A 15,514-nucleotide genomic window follows, 5' to 3' on the forward strand; every position below is an offset into this window, starting at 1 on the left:
TTCATTTAGGATTGTCTGCTTTAAATCTCTTTTGCAGGTTTTCATGTGTGAATTTCACATCTCCAAGCGATCTCAATTTATAGTTTTTATTGAATGGTTCTGTATTGAAAAAGCCTTCTGTACAGATAATCATTTTCATTTTAATTATTCTAATTTTTTCCAAAAGCTAGAGTAACTGTGGAAGGAAACTGGTATTATGAAATGTAGGCATACGTAGAGAAAGGTGGTTTCATGCTCCCCTTTTGTAAAAATGATTTTCAGCTTTCTTTTATTACACCCTTTGGCTCTGTGGGTTGTTTACAGATAACCTCCTGCAGGAGGGTGGCAGAGTGGGAAGAGTCATCTCATAGCACTATAGGGTACTGCTTTAGCCATAGAATAGAATATTGCCTTACCATGCGATAGGCAGATATTAGACCATGTACTGCTCTTCCTGCCAGTCAGCAGAGAACAGTTGAAAGTTTCTTTATTTGTACTGTAACCCCTTTGAGTCAACAGATAAAAATACAGATCTGTCTGCATGTCTGCACTCCCCCCCTCCCTTCTTAGCGTTTTAGACAGGTGAATCCAGAACCAATGGGTTATGCACCCCTCTACCAGTAGATGGAGACAGAGCAAAGCTGACTTCACAGTATAAATACCCCTGCAGTGACAGCCTGCCAGTATTCTCCGTCTCCAGTAGATAATGGGCATATATCTCCCAACTGGGGATTGCTTTAAGTTTTAGAAGGAGAATAAAAGAAGGAAATTTAATTCACCTCACTCTCCTGTGGAAATAGTCTCTCCCTCAGTTGAGAATTCCTGAGGTGATATCCTTGGATCCCTCCCTCAGATGAGTGCCTTGGTCCAGTAGCTGGTTTTCAGCTGGCATAGACTTAGCTGTAAAAAAAAAAAAAAAAAAGCTGAAAGGTAGTGGGTGCAGGAAGCCGAGCATGGCGGTGAAGGTATATGCTTTCTCCCCCCGCAGCCAGAGACCTATTCTGTACTCAGCTGAGATGGGCTGAGCTCAGGTTAAAAAAAAAAAAAATTAAATCGGAGGGGGGAGTTTTTGTAAGGAATCCTCTCTCCTCTGGTCTTCGTGCTCGGCGCATTAATCCGACGTTCGTTTCTGCCTCCGGGGGAGTTTGGGGGACGTGGGCAGCCTGGTGGGTTGAGCAGCTATGTGGCTAGGCCCTGCTCTCAGGCTTTTGCTGGTTCGCAGTTTGGTAGGCCGCTGCAACATTTTCGCGCATATTTTTCTGTTAGGCTGCACTCTTCAGTTCCGACGGTTCGTGCAAGTGCATCCGGCTGGGCGTCCAGGTGTGCGTCCAGTTTGTGCACCTTGTTGGATACCTAGTTTCTTGGTTTTGGGACGCCATTATCAGTTTCAAGCACTACCTTTTGGTTTGGTCACCACACCCAGAACGATTTCCAAGGTTATGGTGGTAGTGGCGGCAGAATTTAGAAGGGATGGGATTCTAATACACCCGTACTTGGACAACTAGCTGATTTGGGCCAAAAGTCTTGGAAGAGAGTCTCCGGGTGTCATACAAGGTGATCTCCTTGTTGCAGGAGCTAGATTGGGTGGTGAACCTGGCCAAGAGCAATCTTCAACCATCACAGTCACGAAGCAAGGCAGGGTGTTTCTGTCGCAGGGCCGAATTCACAAGTGAATGGCTCAGGGACGTCATTTGTCGAACACAATACGCCCGACAGTGTGGTCCTATCTACAGGTGCCTGGACTGATGACGGCAACCCTAGAGATGGTGCCGTGGGTGAGGGTGCATATGCGTCCTCTTCAGCGATCTCTGCTATCTCGTTGGAACCCGCAGACTCGGGATTGTTAGGTTCGGCTTCACCTACTGATAGACGTCTGCCCTCACCTGCAGTGGTGGTTACAAGTGGACCTTCTAAGAAAGGGGGTTTCCCTAAGATTGCCAGACTGGCTAGTACTCATGACAAATGCGAGCTTCCAGGAGCTGACAGTACAAGGGCACTGGAGTTCAGAAGAGTCTCTTTGGAGCATCAATTGCCTGGAAGCCGGTGCTGTCTGGTTGGCATGCTTGTGGTTCAGCAACTGGTTGCAGGATCGCATGCGTGGTCCAGGTAATGTCAGACAGTGCAACGACAGTGGCTTACATCAGTCAGCAGGGAGGGACCAAGAGCCAGCAAGTGTCGCAGAAAATGGTCCAACTTATGGAATGGGTGGAAGTGCATCTTCAGGAGATTTCAGCCTCGAACACTGTAGGATAAGACAATCTAAGAGCATATTTTCTCAGCAGTCAGAGTCTAGAATTGTCAGGAGAATGGGAATTGTCAAACGAGGCATTTTAGCTGATAGTGGATTGCTGGGGCCTTCTGTTTCTGGACCTTCTGGTGACTTCTCACAATGCGAAGGTTCCCTGATTCTTCAGTCACAGGAGAGATCCAAAGTCCTTGGGCATCGATGCCCTTGTCCAGGAATGGTCAGAGGGCAAGCTGCTGTATGCTTTTCCCCCATGGCCCATGTTGGGCAGGATGATTTGAAAGGTTGAGAGTCAAAGGGGAATGGTGCTTCTGGTGGCACTAGATTGGCCCAAGAGACCGTGGTATGCAGATCTGTGAAGGCTCCTGGTGGACTCTCCTCTCCGGTTTCCAGCTCTCGGGAATCTCCTTTGGTTCTTCACAAAGATCTGAATCGATTTTGTCTTACGGTATGGCCCTTGAGAGGGCTCTGTTGCCAAAGCATGGATATTCTACTGCAGTGATTGCCACCTTGCTGTGAGTGAGAAAGTTCTCCATTTCCCTAGCTTATATGCAAGTTTGGCAAATGTTTGAGTCTTGGTGTGAACATAGAGGGGTTCTTCCTTATTCAGTTAAAATTCCAAAATGAGTGGGATCTTTGCAGGATGGATTGAGTAAAGGGTTGGCCCTTAATTCTTTAAAAGTACAGGTGGTGGCTCCTGCCCATTTCCAAGATTAGGTGAATGGTGGACCCTTGTCAGCTCATCCAGATATGGCCTGTTTCTTGAAAGGTGTGAAGCATCTTTGTCCTCCCTTGCGGTTACTGGTGCCCTTGTGGAGTCTTAATTTAATTTTGGATTTTTTAGCGGACCCTGATTTTTGACAAATGCATAACCTTTCCTTGAGGTTACTGACCTTGAAAACTGTATTTCTTTTGGCAATTTGTTTGGTGCATAGAGTTTACGAACTGCAGGCCTTGTCTTGCCGGGAGCCATTTCTACGAGTGACTCCGGGGGTGATACAGCTGCATACTGTTCCTTCCTTTTTGCCAAAGGTGGTCTCGGATTTTCATTTGAATCAGTCCATTTCCCTGCCGTCTCTGGACAGGGAAAGAGATGCGGAGGAATATCGCCTGTTAGGGCCCTTGGATGTCAAGAGTCATATCTTGAGGTATTTGGAGGTTTCTAAGCTTCTCAGGAAGATAAATAGTCTGTCTGTTCTCCACGGTGAACGTAAACAGGGAAAACTGGCGTTGCGGGCTACAATAACCCGCTTTATTAAGGAGGTAGTTACAGCCGCATATGTGGATGCTGAGCAGCCATTGCCTAGTCAGATTAGGGCTCATTCCACTAGGCTCAGCCAGTATCAAAGACGGACGTGAGACTGTTGTCTCCCATTGACACTTGCCAAGCTGTAATGTGGTCCTCCTTACATAGCTTTGCCAGGCATTATCTCCTGGATGTGCAGGCCAAGAATGACGCAGCCTTCGCACATGTGGTTTTGACTGGACTGTGGGCAGCCTCCCGCCTTGTTTGGGAGTAGCTTTGGTACATCCTACTGGTTCTGGATTCACCTGTCTAAATGCTAAGAAAGGAGAAATTACTACTTACCTGATGATTTCCTTTTCTTTAGTATAGACAGGTGAATCCATCTTCCCGCCCTTGGCTGCCGGATGATTGTGCTATTGTCCTACGTGGCAGTGTGATCCAGGGGTTACAGGTAAGTGTTACTCCAGTCGCTAGACTAGTGTTGTTACACTCTGTGTCTGAGCTGACTGTTTTCCTGTTGGCTGAGTGCTGGAATGATTAACAAAACTTGGATTATTAATAGATAGTTTGTCCACAGTTGGCTTTTGCAGAGAATACTAGTGGGCTGATGTCATTGCAGGGGTATATATACAGATGATGAAATGCTAAGAGAAATCAGGGAAGCTAACCAATTTGGCAGTGCAGTAATAATGAGAGATTTCAATTACCCCAATATTGACTGGATAAATGTAACATCAGGACTTGCTAGAGGCATAAAAGTTCCTGGATGTAATAAATGACTGCTTCATGGAGCAATTGGTTCAGGAACCAACAAGAGAGGGAGCTATTTTATATTTAATTCTTAGTGGAATGCAGGATTTGGTGAGAGAGGTAACAGTGGTGGGGCCACTTGGCAACAGTGACCATAACATGATCAAATTTAAATTAATAACTGGAAGGGGGACAATAAGTAAATCTGCAGCTCTAACACTAAACTTTCAAAAGGGAAACTTTAATAAAATGAGGAAAATAGTTAGAAAAAACTGAAGGTGCAGCTGCAAAGGTTAAAAGTGTTCAACAGGCATGGACATTGTTTAAAAATACAATCCTAGAGGCGCAGTCCATATATATTCCACACATTAAGAAAGGTGGAAGGGAAGGCAAAACGATTACCATCATGGTTAAAAGGTAAGGTGAAAGAGGCTATTTTAGCCAAAAAAAAAAATCCTTCAAAAATCAGAAGAAGGATCCAGCTGAAGAAAATAGGATAAAACATAAGCATTATCAAGTTAAGTGTAAAACATTGATAAGATATACGAAGAGAGAATTTGAAATTAAGTTGGCCATAGAGGCAAAAACTCATAATAAAAACTTTAAAAAATATATCCGAAGCAAGAAACCTGTGAGGGAGTCAGTTGGACCATTAGATGACCAAGGGGTTAAAGGGGCTCTTAGGGAAGATAAGGCCATTGCAGAAAGACTAAATTAATTCTTTGCTTCCGTGTTTACTAATGAGGATGTTGGGGAATACCAGTTCCGGAGATGGTTTTCAGGGGTGATGAGTCGGACAACCTGAACGAAATCACTGTGAACCTGGAAGACGTAGTAGGCCAGATTGACAAACTAAAGAGTAGCAAATCACCTGGACCAGATGGAACTCAAAAATGAAATTTCTGATCTATTAGTTAAAATTTGAAATCTATCATTAAAAACATCCATTGTGCCTGAAGACTGGAGGGTGGCCAATGTAACCCCAATATTTAAAAAAGGCTCCAGGGGCGATCCGGATAACTTTAGACCAGTGAGCCTGACTTCCGTGCCGAAAAAAATAGTGGAAACTATTCTCAAGATCAAAATCGTAGAGAATATAGAAAGACATGGTTTAATGGAACACAGTCAACATGGATTTACCCAAGGGACGTCTTGCCTAACAAATCTGCTTCATTTTTTTGAAGGGGTTAATAAACATGTGGATAAAGGTGAACTGGTAGATGTAGTGTATTTGGATTTTTAGAAGGCGTTTGACAAAGTCCCTCATGAGAGGCTTCTAAGAAAACTAAAAAGTCATGGGATAGGAGGTGATGTCCTTTCGTGGATTACAAACTGGTTAAAAGACAGGAAACAGAGAGTAGGATTAAATGGTCAATTTTCTCAGTGGACAAGGGTAAACGGTGGAGTGCCTCAGGGATCTGTACTTGGACCGCTGCTTTTCAATATATATATAAATGATCTGGAAAGGAATACGACGAGTGAGATTATCAAATTTGCGGATGATACAAAATTATTCAGAGTAGTTAAATCACAAGCGGATTGTGATACATTACAGGAGGACCTTGCAAGACTGGAAGATTGGGCATCCAAATGGCAGATGAAATTTAATGTGGACAAGTGCAAGGTGTTAGATATAGGAAAAAATAAACCTTGCTGTAGTTACACGATGTTAGGTTTCATATTAGGAACTACCACCCAGGAAAAAGATCTAGGTATCATAGTGGATAATACTTTAAAATCGTCGGCTCAGTGTGCTGCAATAGTCAAAAAAGCAAACTGAATTTTAGGAATTATTAGGAAGGGAATGGTTAATAAAACGGAAAATGTCATAATGCCTCTATATCGCTCCATGGTGAGACCGCACCTTGAATTCTGTGTACAATTCTGGTCGCCGCATCTCAAAAAAGATATAGTTGCAATGGAGAAGGTACAGAGAAGGGCAACCAAAATGATAAAGGGGATAGAACAGCTCCCCTGTGAGGAAAGGCTGAAGAGGTTAGGGCTGTTCAGCTTGGAGAAGAGACGGCTGAGGGGGGATATGAAAGAGGTCTTTAAGATCATGAGAGGTCTTGAACGAGTAAATACTTACACTTTCGAATAATAGAAGGACTAGGGGGCACTCCATGAATTTAGCAAGTAGCACATTTAAGACTAATCGGAGAAAATTCTTTTTCACTCAACGCACAATAAAGCTCTGGAATTTGTTGCCAGAGGATGTGGTTAGTGCAGTTAATGTAGCTGGGTTCAGAAAAGGTTTGGATAAGTTCTTGGAGGAGAAGTCCATTAACTGCTATTAATCAAGTTTACTTAGGGAATAGCCACTGCTATTAATTGCATCAGTAGCATGGGATCTTCTTAGTGATTGGGTAATTGCCAGGTTCATGTGGCCTGGTTTGGCCTCTGTTGGAAATAGGATGCCGGGCTTGATGGACCCTTGGTCTGGCCCAGCATGGCAATTTCTTATGTGCTTATTTGATGTCAGCTTTGTTTTGTCTCCATCTGCTGGTAGAGATGCATAACCCACTGGTTCTGGATTCACCTGTCAATACTAAAGAAAAGGAAATTATCAGGTAAGTAGTAATTTCTCCTTCCCCTCTAAGGGGTTTACATGATATATGTGGGAAGGTACTGAACTTCAGACTTTGATTTTATCAAGATGTTTTTGTGATTATTTGTAGGCAGCCAGCAGCAAACCATCGGGGAAAGCAAATGCAGTGAATAATTTCTTTGGAAAAGCTTCCATAAGTGAGTATTGCACCTTCGGTATCTCTAACTCGAGATGTTCAAGTATTACTGTCCTGAGGCAGGAGCTATTAAGCATGGAAAAACTGCACTGTTAGAATATTTTCCTCATGCAACATATATTATGTGCTGTTTGGCTCAGCCTGAACAAACACTGAAGAACAACTGAGGGTTTAATCAATACTCCAGGTTAACTGCCCCTTTGTACTTTGTCAGGAGCGAGAGGGAATGGATTCAATACCTCTTACTTTCTTTGTTACTTTTGAATCCTATATAATTGGACTCCCAGTGGTCAGTCTGGCATTTATGTCCTGACAAAAACGGCAATATCAATGCACAATTAAGCTCTGGAATTTGTTGCCAGGGGATGTGGTTAGTGCAGTTAATGTAGCTGGGTTCAAAAAAGGTTTGGATAAGTTCTTGGAGGAGAAGTCCATTAATGGCTACTAATCAATTATTCTTAGGGAATAGCCACTGCTATTAATTGCATCAGTAGCATGGGTTCTCCTTAGTGTTTGGGTAATGGCCAGGTTCTTGTGGCCTGGTTTTGGCCTCTGTTGGAAACAGGATGCCGGGCTCGATGGACCCTTGGTCTGACCCAGCATGGCAAATTTCTTATGTTCTTTCTCACTCAACGCACAATAAAGCTCTGGAATTTGTTGCCAGAGGATGTGGTTAGTGCAGTTAATGTAGCTGGGTTTAAAAAAAGTTTGGATAAGTTATTGGAGGAGAAGTCCATTACTTGCTATTAATCAAGTTGACTTAGAAAATAGCCACTGCTATTACTAGCTTCAGTAGCATGAGATATACTTTGTTTTTGGAAACTTGCCAGGTACTTGTAGCCTGGATTGGCTACTGTTGGAAACAGGATGCTGGGCTTGACCCAGTACGACAACTTCTTATGTTCTTATAAAACTGGATTTTCCCTTTTTATTTTTTTTCTTCACCTTGACTTCCTTCTCTTTATTTTTTTCTACTCACATTCTGTATTATCGCCTAGTTCCCTGTACGTACCCGGATCAGACCAGACTCCTGGGTTTATTCATCCCTGCCAGCAGATGGAGACAGAGAAAAGCCTCGCTGACACTGCTTGATAAGCCCTGGTGCCAGCAGCAGTAGTTCAGTATTTCTCTGTCTCCAGCAGATGGCTGGTGCATAAACCTGCAGTTCTTCTCTTACCCTTATTTTTGTTTTTTCGGATGAGCCTTCCTCCCAGGGGGCTGGTTCCTTTTGAGAACCATTCTCTCTTCGGTTGAGGTGGACCAGTTGAAGTCCAAATTGTTCTGTGGGGTGTAAATCTGATGGTCTAGATCCCTCCCCTCACGAGGCCGGCCGTGCGGCTTTCAGCTCTTCTTTTCTTCTTCAGGGGTTTCTCTCCTTCTTGATCAGTGGCTGATTTGAGCTGGACAGCTCCTTTCAGCTAGGAGAGAAACTTTCCTGCTATTTTTTTTGTTAAAGTTTAATTTAAAAAAAAAAAAAAAAAGAGGAAGAAGCTGGCTGAGCGGTATGGCTCGGGGGCGACTCCTCCCACCCCCCTCCGTTGTTTGGGCCGGTTCTTTTTTTTTTTGTTTGATTTCTGTTGTTGTTTTCTCGGCATGGTTCGCGGCTCGGCTTGCCACGCGTGTGGGGCAGTCCCGGCGTGTCTCGGTTGGGCCGGCCTTTGTTCTGGGTGCGTTTCGGGGAGGGGGGGGAGGGCCCTCCTGGGAGTCTCTAAATGTCTGTGCTTGCATGAGCACGCGGCTGCCACAGTCAGGGTGATTTTAAATGCCCCTGCTGACTCCAGGTCTGCCGGCTCTCTCAGAGTGGGATCGACGGCCATTTTGGCGCCGGATTCGCGCATGCTGCCATTTTTGGAGGGGGAGGGAGATCTTCCACCACTGCTCTCCCCGGTCCATCCCGGCCCCCTCGAGGGGCGTGGGCTCTCTGGAGGCACTAGTCAGCAGGTCCCTTTGCCTCAAGGACCTGGGGGAGACCAGGTCCCGATTTTACCTCCAGGTTCGCGCCCTTTCTCTCCTGAGTTTATTGTCCTGCTTCACCAGGCCTATCTGGCGCAGCAGGAAGGTTTAGGGGGCCCACAATTGTCCTTGTTACCTCTGAGTTCGTACCTGTAGCCTCCGGAGGCCGAGTCATGGTCCATGCGGCCACGTGACTCGGGGGGGGGGGGTCCCGCTTTTGCCCAGTCCAGGGGGGGGCAATGGGGGGCTTAGTGGTCCCGGTCCCTCCAGCCAGAGGATCTGGCATCCCCGGACTTTTATCAGGGGGATGACATGAGGATACCTTCAGTAGCAGAGGGTGATGACCCCCAAGATTCTCCGTTTGTTCCGGAGGGAGGAGTTGGACACTACTTCCTCAAGTTCTTGAGGATCTTGATTTGAAAGTTCCTCTGGAAGTTCCAGAGATGGATGGGGCAGACCCTGTTCTGGATAGCCTTAGGGCTCCTCCTTCCGCTTTTCCTTATCGTAGGTTGGTGCAGCAGTTGGTAGAACGTGAGTGGGATTCCCCAAACTCAGGTTTGAGGGTGGGTAGAGCGATGTAGAAACTCTACCCCTTGTCAGAACAAACCTTGGAGCTTTTTACACTTCCGCAGGTGGATGTGGCATTTTCCGCAGTCACTAAGAAAACTACTATTCCGGTGGTGGGGGCTGCGGCATTCAAGGATGTTCAGGATCGGAAGTTGGAGCTTTATCTCAAGAGAATATTTGAGGGCGCAGCCTTAGGGCTGTGGGCCGCCATTGGCTCCAGCTTTATGCAAAGAGCATGTTTGCGCTGGGTTCAGAGTTTTCAGGATGGGCAGACACTACCGGGTTCCGACACGTCTAATGCAGATCGTGTGGAGGTGTCAGTCGCATATGTGGCTGATGCTCTTTATGATTTGGTACGTTCGCTATCTCGAGTTATGAGTTCTGCGGTGGTGGCCCGACGTTTGCTGTGGCTCCATCACTGGTCGGCGGATGTGTCTTCTAAGGCCCAGTTAGGCTCCTTGCCCTTTAAGTGTCATTTGTTGTTTGGGGAGCAGCTGGAGCAGCTGATAAAGCAGTTGAGTGAAACGAAGGTACACAAGTTGCCAGAGGACAAGCCTAGGAATTGTCAGGCTTTTCAGTCCTGGTCATTTTTTCGGGACGGCAGACGATCTCGTCCTTCTGGAGATCCAGTGGGGTCGTAGTCACAGAAACCCTTTCAACCTCAGGGCTCGAATTGGGGTCAGTCCTTTCGAGGCGGCAGAAGACCTTTCAGGGCCCCCGCGGCTAGGGGACCTGCTGGGGTCAAGTCCTCCCAATGAAGCGAGGCCGGTTCACTCCGCCGTTCCCTATATAGGGGGCTGTCTGGCAGAGTTTTACAAGGAGTGAATCAAGGTTACACAGGATCAGTGGGTCCTCTCAGTGATAAGAGACGGTTACGCGTTAGAGTTTGCACATCCCGTTCGCGACCTATTCTTAGTCTCCCCTTGCGGGTTCTTGGCTAAGTGTTGCGCGGTTCGGGAGACTTTGTGCAGGTTGCGCGAGTTGGGGGCAGTGATCCCAGTGCCTCCACACGAGCGGGGCAGGAGTCATTAATCCATCTACTTTGTGGTGCCAAAAAAGGAGGGTACATTTCGACCCATCCTGGACCTCAAGTCAGTCAACGCGTCCTTGAACATACTACACTTCCGAATGGAGACTTTACGTTCAGTGATTGCGGCGGTGCGCTCTCGGGAGTTTTTGGTCTTCCTGGATCTGACGGAGGCGTATCTACATATTCCCATTCATCCGGAGTATCAGCGTTTTCTAAGATTCGCAGTGCTGGGTCAGCATTTCCAATTTCAGGCTTTCCCCTTCAGACTGGCCATGGCTCCTCGCACGTTCACCAAGGTGGTGGTGGCGGCAGCTCTTCGGCGAGAGGGGGTATTGGTGCATCCTTATCTTGACAATTGGCTAATTCGGGAGAAATTGTTGGACGGATCTTCGGTTCAGAAAGTTATTCGTTTGCTAGAGTCTCTTGGCTGGGTGGTCAATAGGGCGAACAGTCATTTGGAGCCGTCCCAGACACTAGACTATCTCGGGGCTTGTTTCGACATGAGGCAAGGCAAAGTGTTTCTCTCAGAGGAGAGAATGATCAAGCTACAAGTTCGCCGCTTATTGGCGTTGAAGGTGCCCCGAGCCTGGGATTTTTTTGCAGGTTCTGGGATCGATGGCCTCCATGCTAGAATTGGTGCGTGGGTCTTCGCATATATGTGCCCACTTCAGAGGGGCCTGTTGGAGAGGTGGAATCCTCTGTCGCAGGCTTTTCATTTACCGGTCTTGCTGGATGCGTTGGCATGGAGCAGCCTCTTGTGGTGGCTACAGTCGTCCAATCTGCAATGTGGTGTCCGTTTAGAAGTTCCGGATTGGGTAGTTCTCACTACCAACGCCAGTCTCTCTGGTTGGGGGGTGGTCTACGAGCAGCAGTCGGCCCAGGGCACTTGGTCGGCGGTAGAAGCCTTGTGGCCTATTGATCGGTTGGAGACCAGGACTGTGCAGCTGGCACTTAAAGCCTTCCTCCCCCTCATTCAGGGTTGTTCGGTCAGGGTTCTGTCGGACAATGCCACGACGGTAGCTTACATCAATTGTCAGGGCGGCACCAAGTACAGTTTCGCTGGACAGAACTGTACTTGGTTCAGTTAGCTGCGTCTCATATTGTGGGCGTCGACAACATCCAGGCCGATTTTCTCAGTCGTCAGAGCTTAGATCCAGGCGATTGGGAATTGGCAGAATCCGCAATGCGGTTCATCCGGAAGAGGTGGGGTTGTCCTCACGTCGATGGTGACTCGGCTCAATGCGAAAGCTCCTCGGTTTTTCAGCCGCAGGAGGAAGTACGGGGCCAAGGGGGTCGACGCTTTGGTGGTGCCTTGGCCTCAAGGGATCTTGCTTTATGTTTTCCCTCTAGTGGGCAAGGTGTTGCGCCGCATAGAGAAACACCCCGGGAAGATGATCTTAGTTGCTTTGGAGTGGCTGCGTCGACCATGGTTCGCAGATCTCGTCAATCTAGTGGTGGACGGTACGCTGTGCCTCAGCCATCTTCTGGACCTTCTCTGTCAGGGTCCCTTAATTTCCGACCAGGCAGATCGCTTTTGTCTAGTGGCTTGGCTTTTGAGAGGCATTGCTTGAGGCGGAGAGGATAACCAGAGCTGGCGATCACTACGCTTTTGCAGGCTAGGAGGCAGTCTACCTCCCTTTCATATGTTTGGGTTTGGAAAGTGTTTGAGGCTTGGTGTACCGACCGATGGATACAGACAGTTCGTGCCTCGATTTCTCACGTCTTGTCTTTTCTGCAAGAGGGTTTAGCTAAAGGCCTTGCTTTTAATTCCCTTAGGGTGCAGGTAGCGGTTCTAGCCTGCTTGCAAGGGAAGATTGAGGGTTATTCCTTATCTTCTCATCCAGACGTACAGAGGTTTCTTCAAGGAGTTAAGAATTTGTGTCCTCCGGTGCGGAAGGTCTGTCCCCCCTGGAACCTTAATCTAGTATTGTGTGATGCTCCATTTGAGCCAATTCGGAGAGCGACCCTTAAGGATTTGACTCTCAAGGTTGTGTTCTTGGTGACCATCTGTTCCACCAGGAGGATTTCTGAATTGCAGGCCTTGTCGTGTAGGGACCAAATCTTCAAATATCTGATTCTGAAGTCACATTACATACGGGTCCTTCCTTTGTCCCGAAGGTGGTCTCTGCCTTTCATGTTAATCAGACTATCGAGCTCCCAGCGTTTACAGAGTTGGATGATTCTATGCAGCACACTCGGGAGCCTAAGCTGTTGGATGTCCGCAGGGCCTTGCTTCGCTATCTCAAGGTTACTAATGATTTCAGGAGGTCTGATCATCTTTTTGTGCTTTGGAGCGGTTCAAAGAAGGGTACCCCTGCCTCAAAGCAACTATTGCCAGGTGGCTTAAGGAAGTTATTGGGTCGACGTATATTCTCAAGGGCCGTCAAGTCCCTGAGGGTTTGCGGGCCCACTCGACTTGGGCTCAGGTGGCTTCATGGGCAGAGGCTCGATTGGTTTCTCCGCAAGAGATTTGCAGGGTGGCGACTTGGAAATCGCTGCATACTTTTGCAAGGCATTACCGATTGGATTTGGGAATTTCTGATTCCCGGTCTTTTGGTGAAGGTGTCTTGCGAGTGGGACTTTCCAGGTCCCACCCTCTCTCGGAAGCTTTGGAACATCCCAGGAGTCTGGACTGATCCGGGTACATACAGGGAAAATAAAATTGGTTCTTAACTGCTAAATTTCGTTCCTGTAGTACAAACGGATCAGTCCAGAACCCACCTGGGTTCGAGGGGCAGAGTCTTCTGCTCAGCCATAATCATTTCAGCATACTTCTGTTCTTAGTTTGTTCATAAGTTACATATTTTTTACAGGTTTTTTGAAGTTTTTATTCAGGTTCTTGCACATAATGTTTTCAGCTTGGGTACAAATTAATACTGAACTACTGCAGGTGGCACTAGGGCTTATCAAGCAGTGTCAGTGAGGCTTTTCTCTGACTCCATCTGCTGGCAGGGATGAATAAACCCGAGAGTCTGGACTGATCCGTTGGTACTAGAGGAACGAAAATTAGCAGGTAAGAACCAATTTTCATTTCAGGGGTGGGCAAACTATGGATCACTTCCAGCCCACATGCACCTTTTATCCTGCTCATCGGCCTAAGGTCTCTTCCTTATTGGAAAGGTCACTGTCCCTCCTCCCCTGCTCAAAGCTTCAGTTCTTCCTTTAATTGTCTCCATGATCTGAGCCTGGTAGCTCCACTGGTGTTTCCATCCCAAGAAGCCGGGATACTAGCTGCTTTCCTCCACTATACGATCCAAAAATCACTGACAAGTGGGAGATGTCCATAGTTCTTTGGCCTTTTATCACCATGGCACAGCACTTTCGGGTTCATTGCACTGTTCCCTTACCTACTCTGTGGCTCTCACTTCCAGCTGGCTCTGTGCACATGATGCCAGTGTTTCTACCACTGGTAGTGCAGCTTTTCTCCAGACCCTACGCTCCCTGCCCTCCAGACTACCAGTACTCTCCGGCTCTTTTAACCTCTGTGGCCTTCAGCGTTCCCTGCAATGTCACCAAACGGCTGATCCTGGTAGCTAAAAAGTGAGGTTAAAGAGGTTATTTCAGCCAAAAGTTCTTCATTCAAAAATTGGAAGAAGGATCCATCAGAAGAAAATAGGATAAACCATAAGCATTGGCAAGTTAAATGTAAGACATTGATAAGAGAGGCTTAAGAGAGAATTTGAAAAGAAGTTGGCCGTAGAGGCAAAAACTGACAAAAACTTTAAAAAATATATCTGAAGCAGAAAGCCTGCGAGGGAGTCGGTTGGACTGTTATATGATCAAGTGGTTAAAGGGGCTCTTAGGGAAGATAAGGCCATTGTGGAAAGATTAAACAATTTCTTTGTTTCAGTGTTTACTGGAGAGGATGTTGGGGAGGTGTCTGTTCGGTCTTCAAGGGTGATGATTCAGATGAACTGAACCAAATCACAGTGAACCTGACAGATGTGGTAGGCCAGAATGACAAACTGTAGAGTAGTAAACCACCTGGACCAGATGGTATACCCCCCAGGGTTCTGAAAGAACTAAAAACTGAAATTTCAGACCCATTTCAATTAAATTTGTAACCTATCATTAAAATCATCCATTTACCTGAAGGTTGGAAGATGGCCAATTAACCCCAATATTTAAAAAGGGCTCCAGGGTGATCCGGGAAACTGTAGACTGGTGAGCCTGACTTCAGTGCAGGAAAAAAATCATGGAAACTGCTTTAAAGAATAAAGTCACAAAACATTTAGATAGACATGGTTTTTTGGGACACAACCAGCATGGATTTACCCAGGGGAAGTCTTGCCTCACAAATCTTCACGTTTTTGAAGGTGAACCAGTAGATGTGGTGTATTTGGATTTTCAGAAGGCGTTTAACAAAGTCCCGCATGAGAGGCTTCTAAGAAAACTAAAAAGTCATGGCTTAGGAGGCGATGTCCTTTTGTGGATTGCAAGCTGGTTAAAAGACAAGAAACAGAGTAGGATTAAATGGTCAGTTTCCACAGTGGAAAAAGATAAACAGTGGAGTGCCTCAGGGATCTGTACTTGGACCGGTGCTTTTTAATATATTTATAAATGATCTGGAAAAGGGTACGACAAGTGAGGTGATCATATTTGCGGATGACACAAAATTGTGCAGAGTAGTTAAATCTCAAGCGGATTGTAATAAATTGCAGAGGATCTTGCTAGCCTGGAAGATTATTGGGCTTCCAAATTGCAGATAAAATTTAATGTCAAACTGTCAAATTGGCAAAACTTGAACTAACCAGAAAAAGAGCATTCTCAGTAGCAGGTCCTGTTTTATGGAATTCACTTCCAGATTACCTCCGTCTTACTTCATCAATACAACAGTTCAAAAAACTATTGAAAACTTATCTATTTCAGAAAGCTTATACCTTAACCACTAATTCATAAAACAACTTCCATTCATTCCAACTGCTTCCTCTTAATTTATACATATTCACATGACATAATATTTTCTTTTGTTAATTTATTTGAAAATTGCTGGACATGGA

At 46.2% G+C, this 15,514-nt stretch overlaps 1 protein-coding gene across 2 annotated transcripts in view; it reads left to right on the top strand.

The window, feature by feature from the left end:
• POLD3 (DNA polymerase delta 3, accessory subunit) overlaps window positions 1-15,514 on the top strand; it is a 128,385-nt gene that overhangs the window by 53,148 nt on the left and 59,723 nt on the right. For both annotated transcript variants that reach the window (XM_029602080.1, XM_029602079.1), the window contains one exon: window positions 6,899-6,965. In XM_029602080.1, the coding sequence (XP_029457940.1) occupies window positions 6,899-6,965 (67 nt within the window). The remainder of the gene's footprint in view (window positions 1-6,898; window positions 6,966-15,514) is intronic.

The sequence above is a fragment of the Rhinatrema bivittatum genome, chromosome 5, assembly GCF_901001135.1.
Source record: "Rhinatrema bivittatum chromosome 5, aRhiBiv1.1, whole genome shotgun sequence".
Classification (NCBI taxonomy): Eukaryota; Metazoa; Chordata; class Amphibia; order Gymnophiona; family Rhinatrematidae; genus Rhinatrema; species Rhinatrema bivittatum.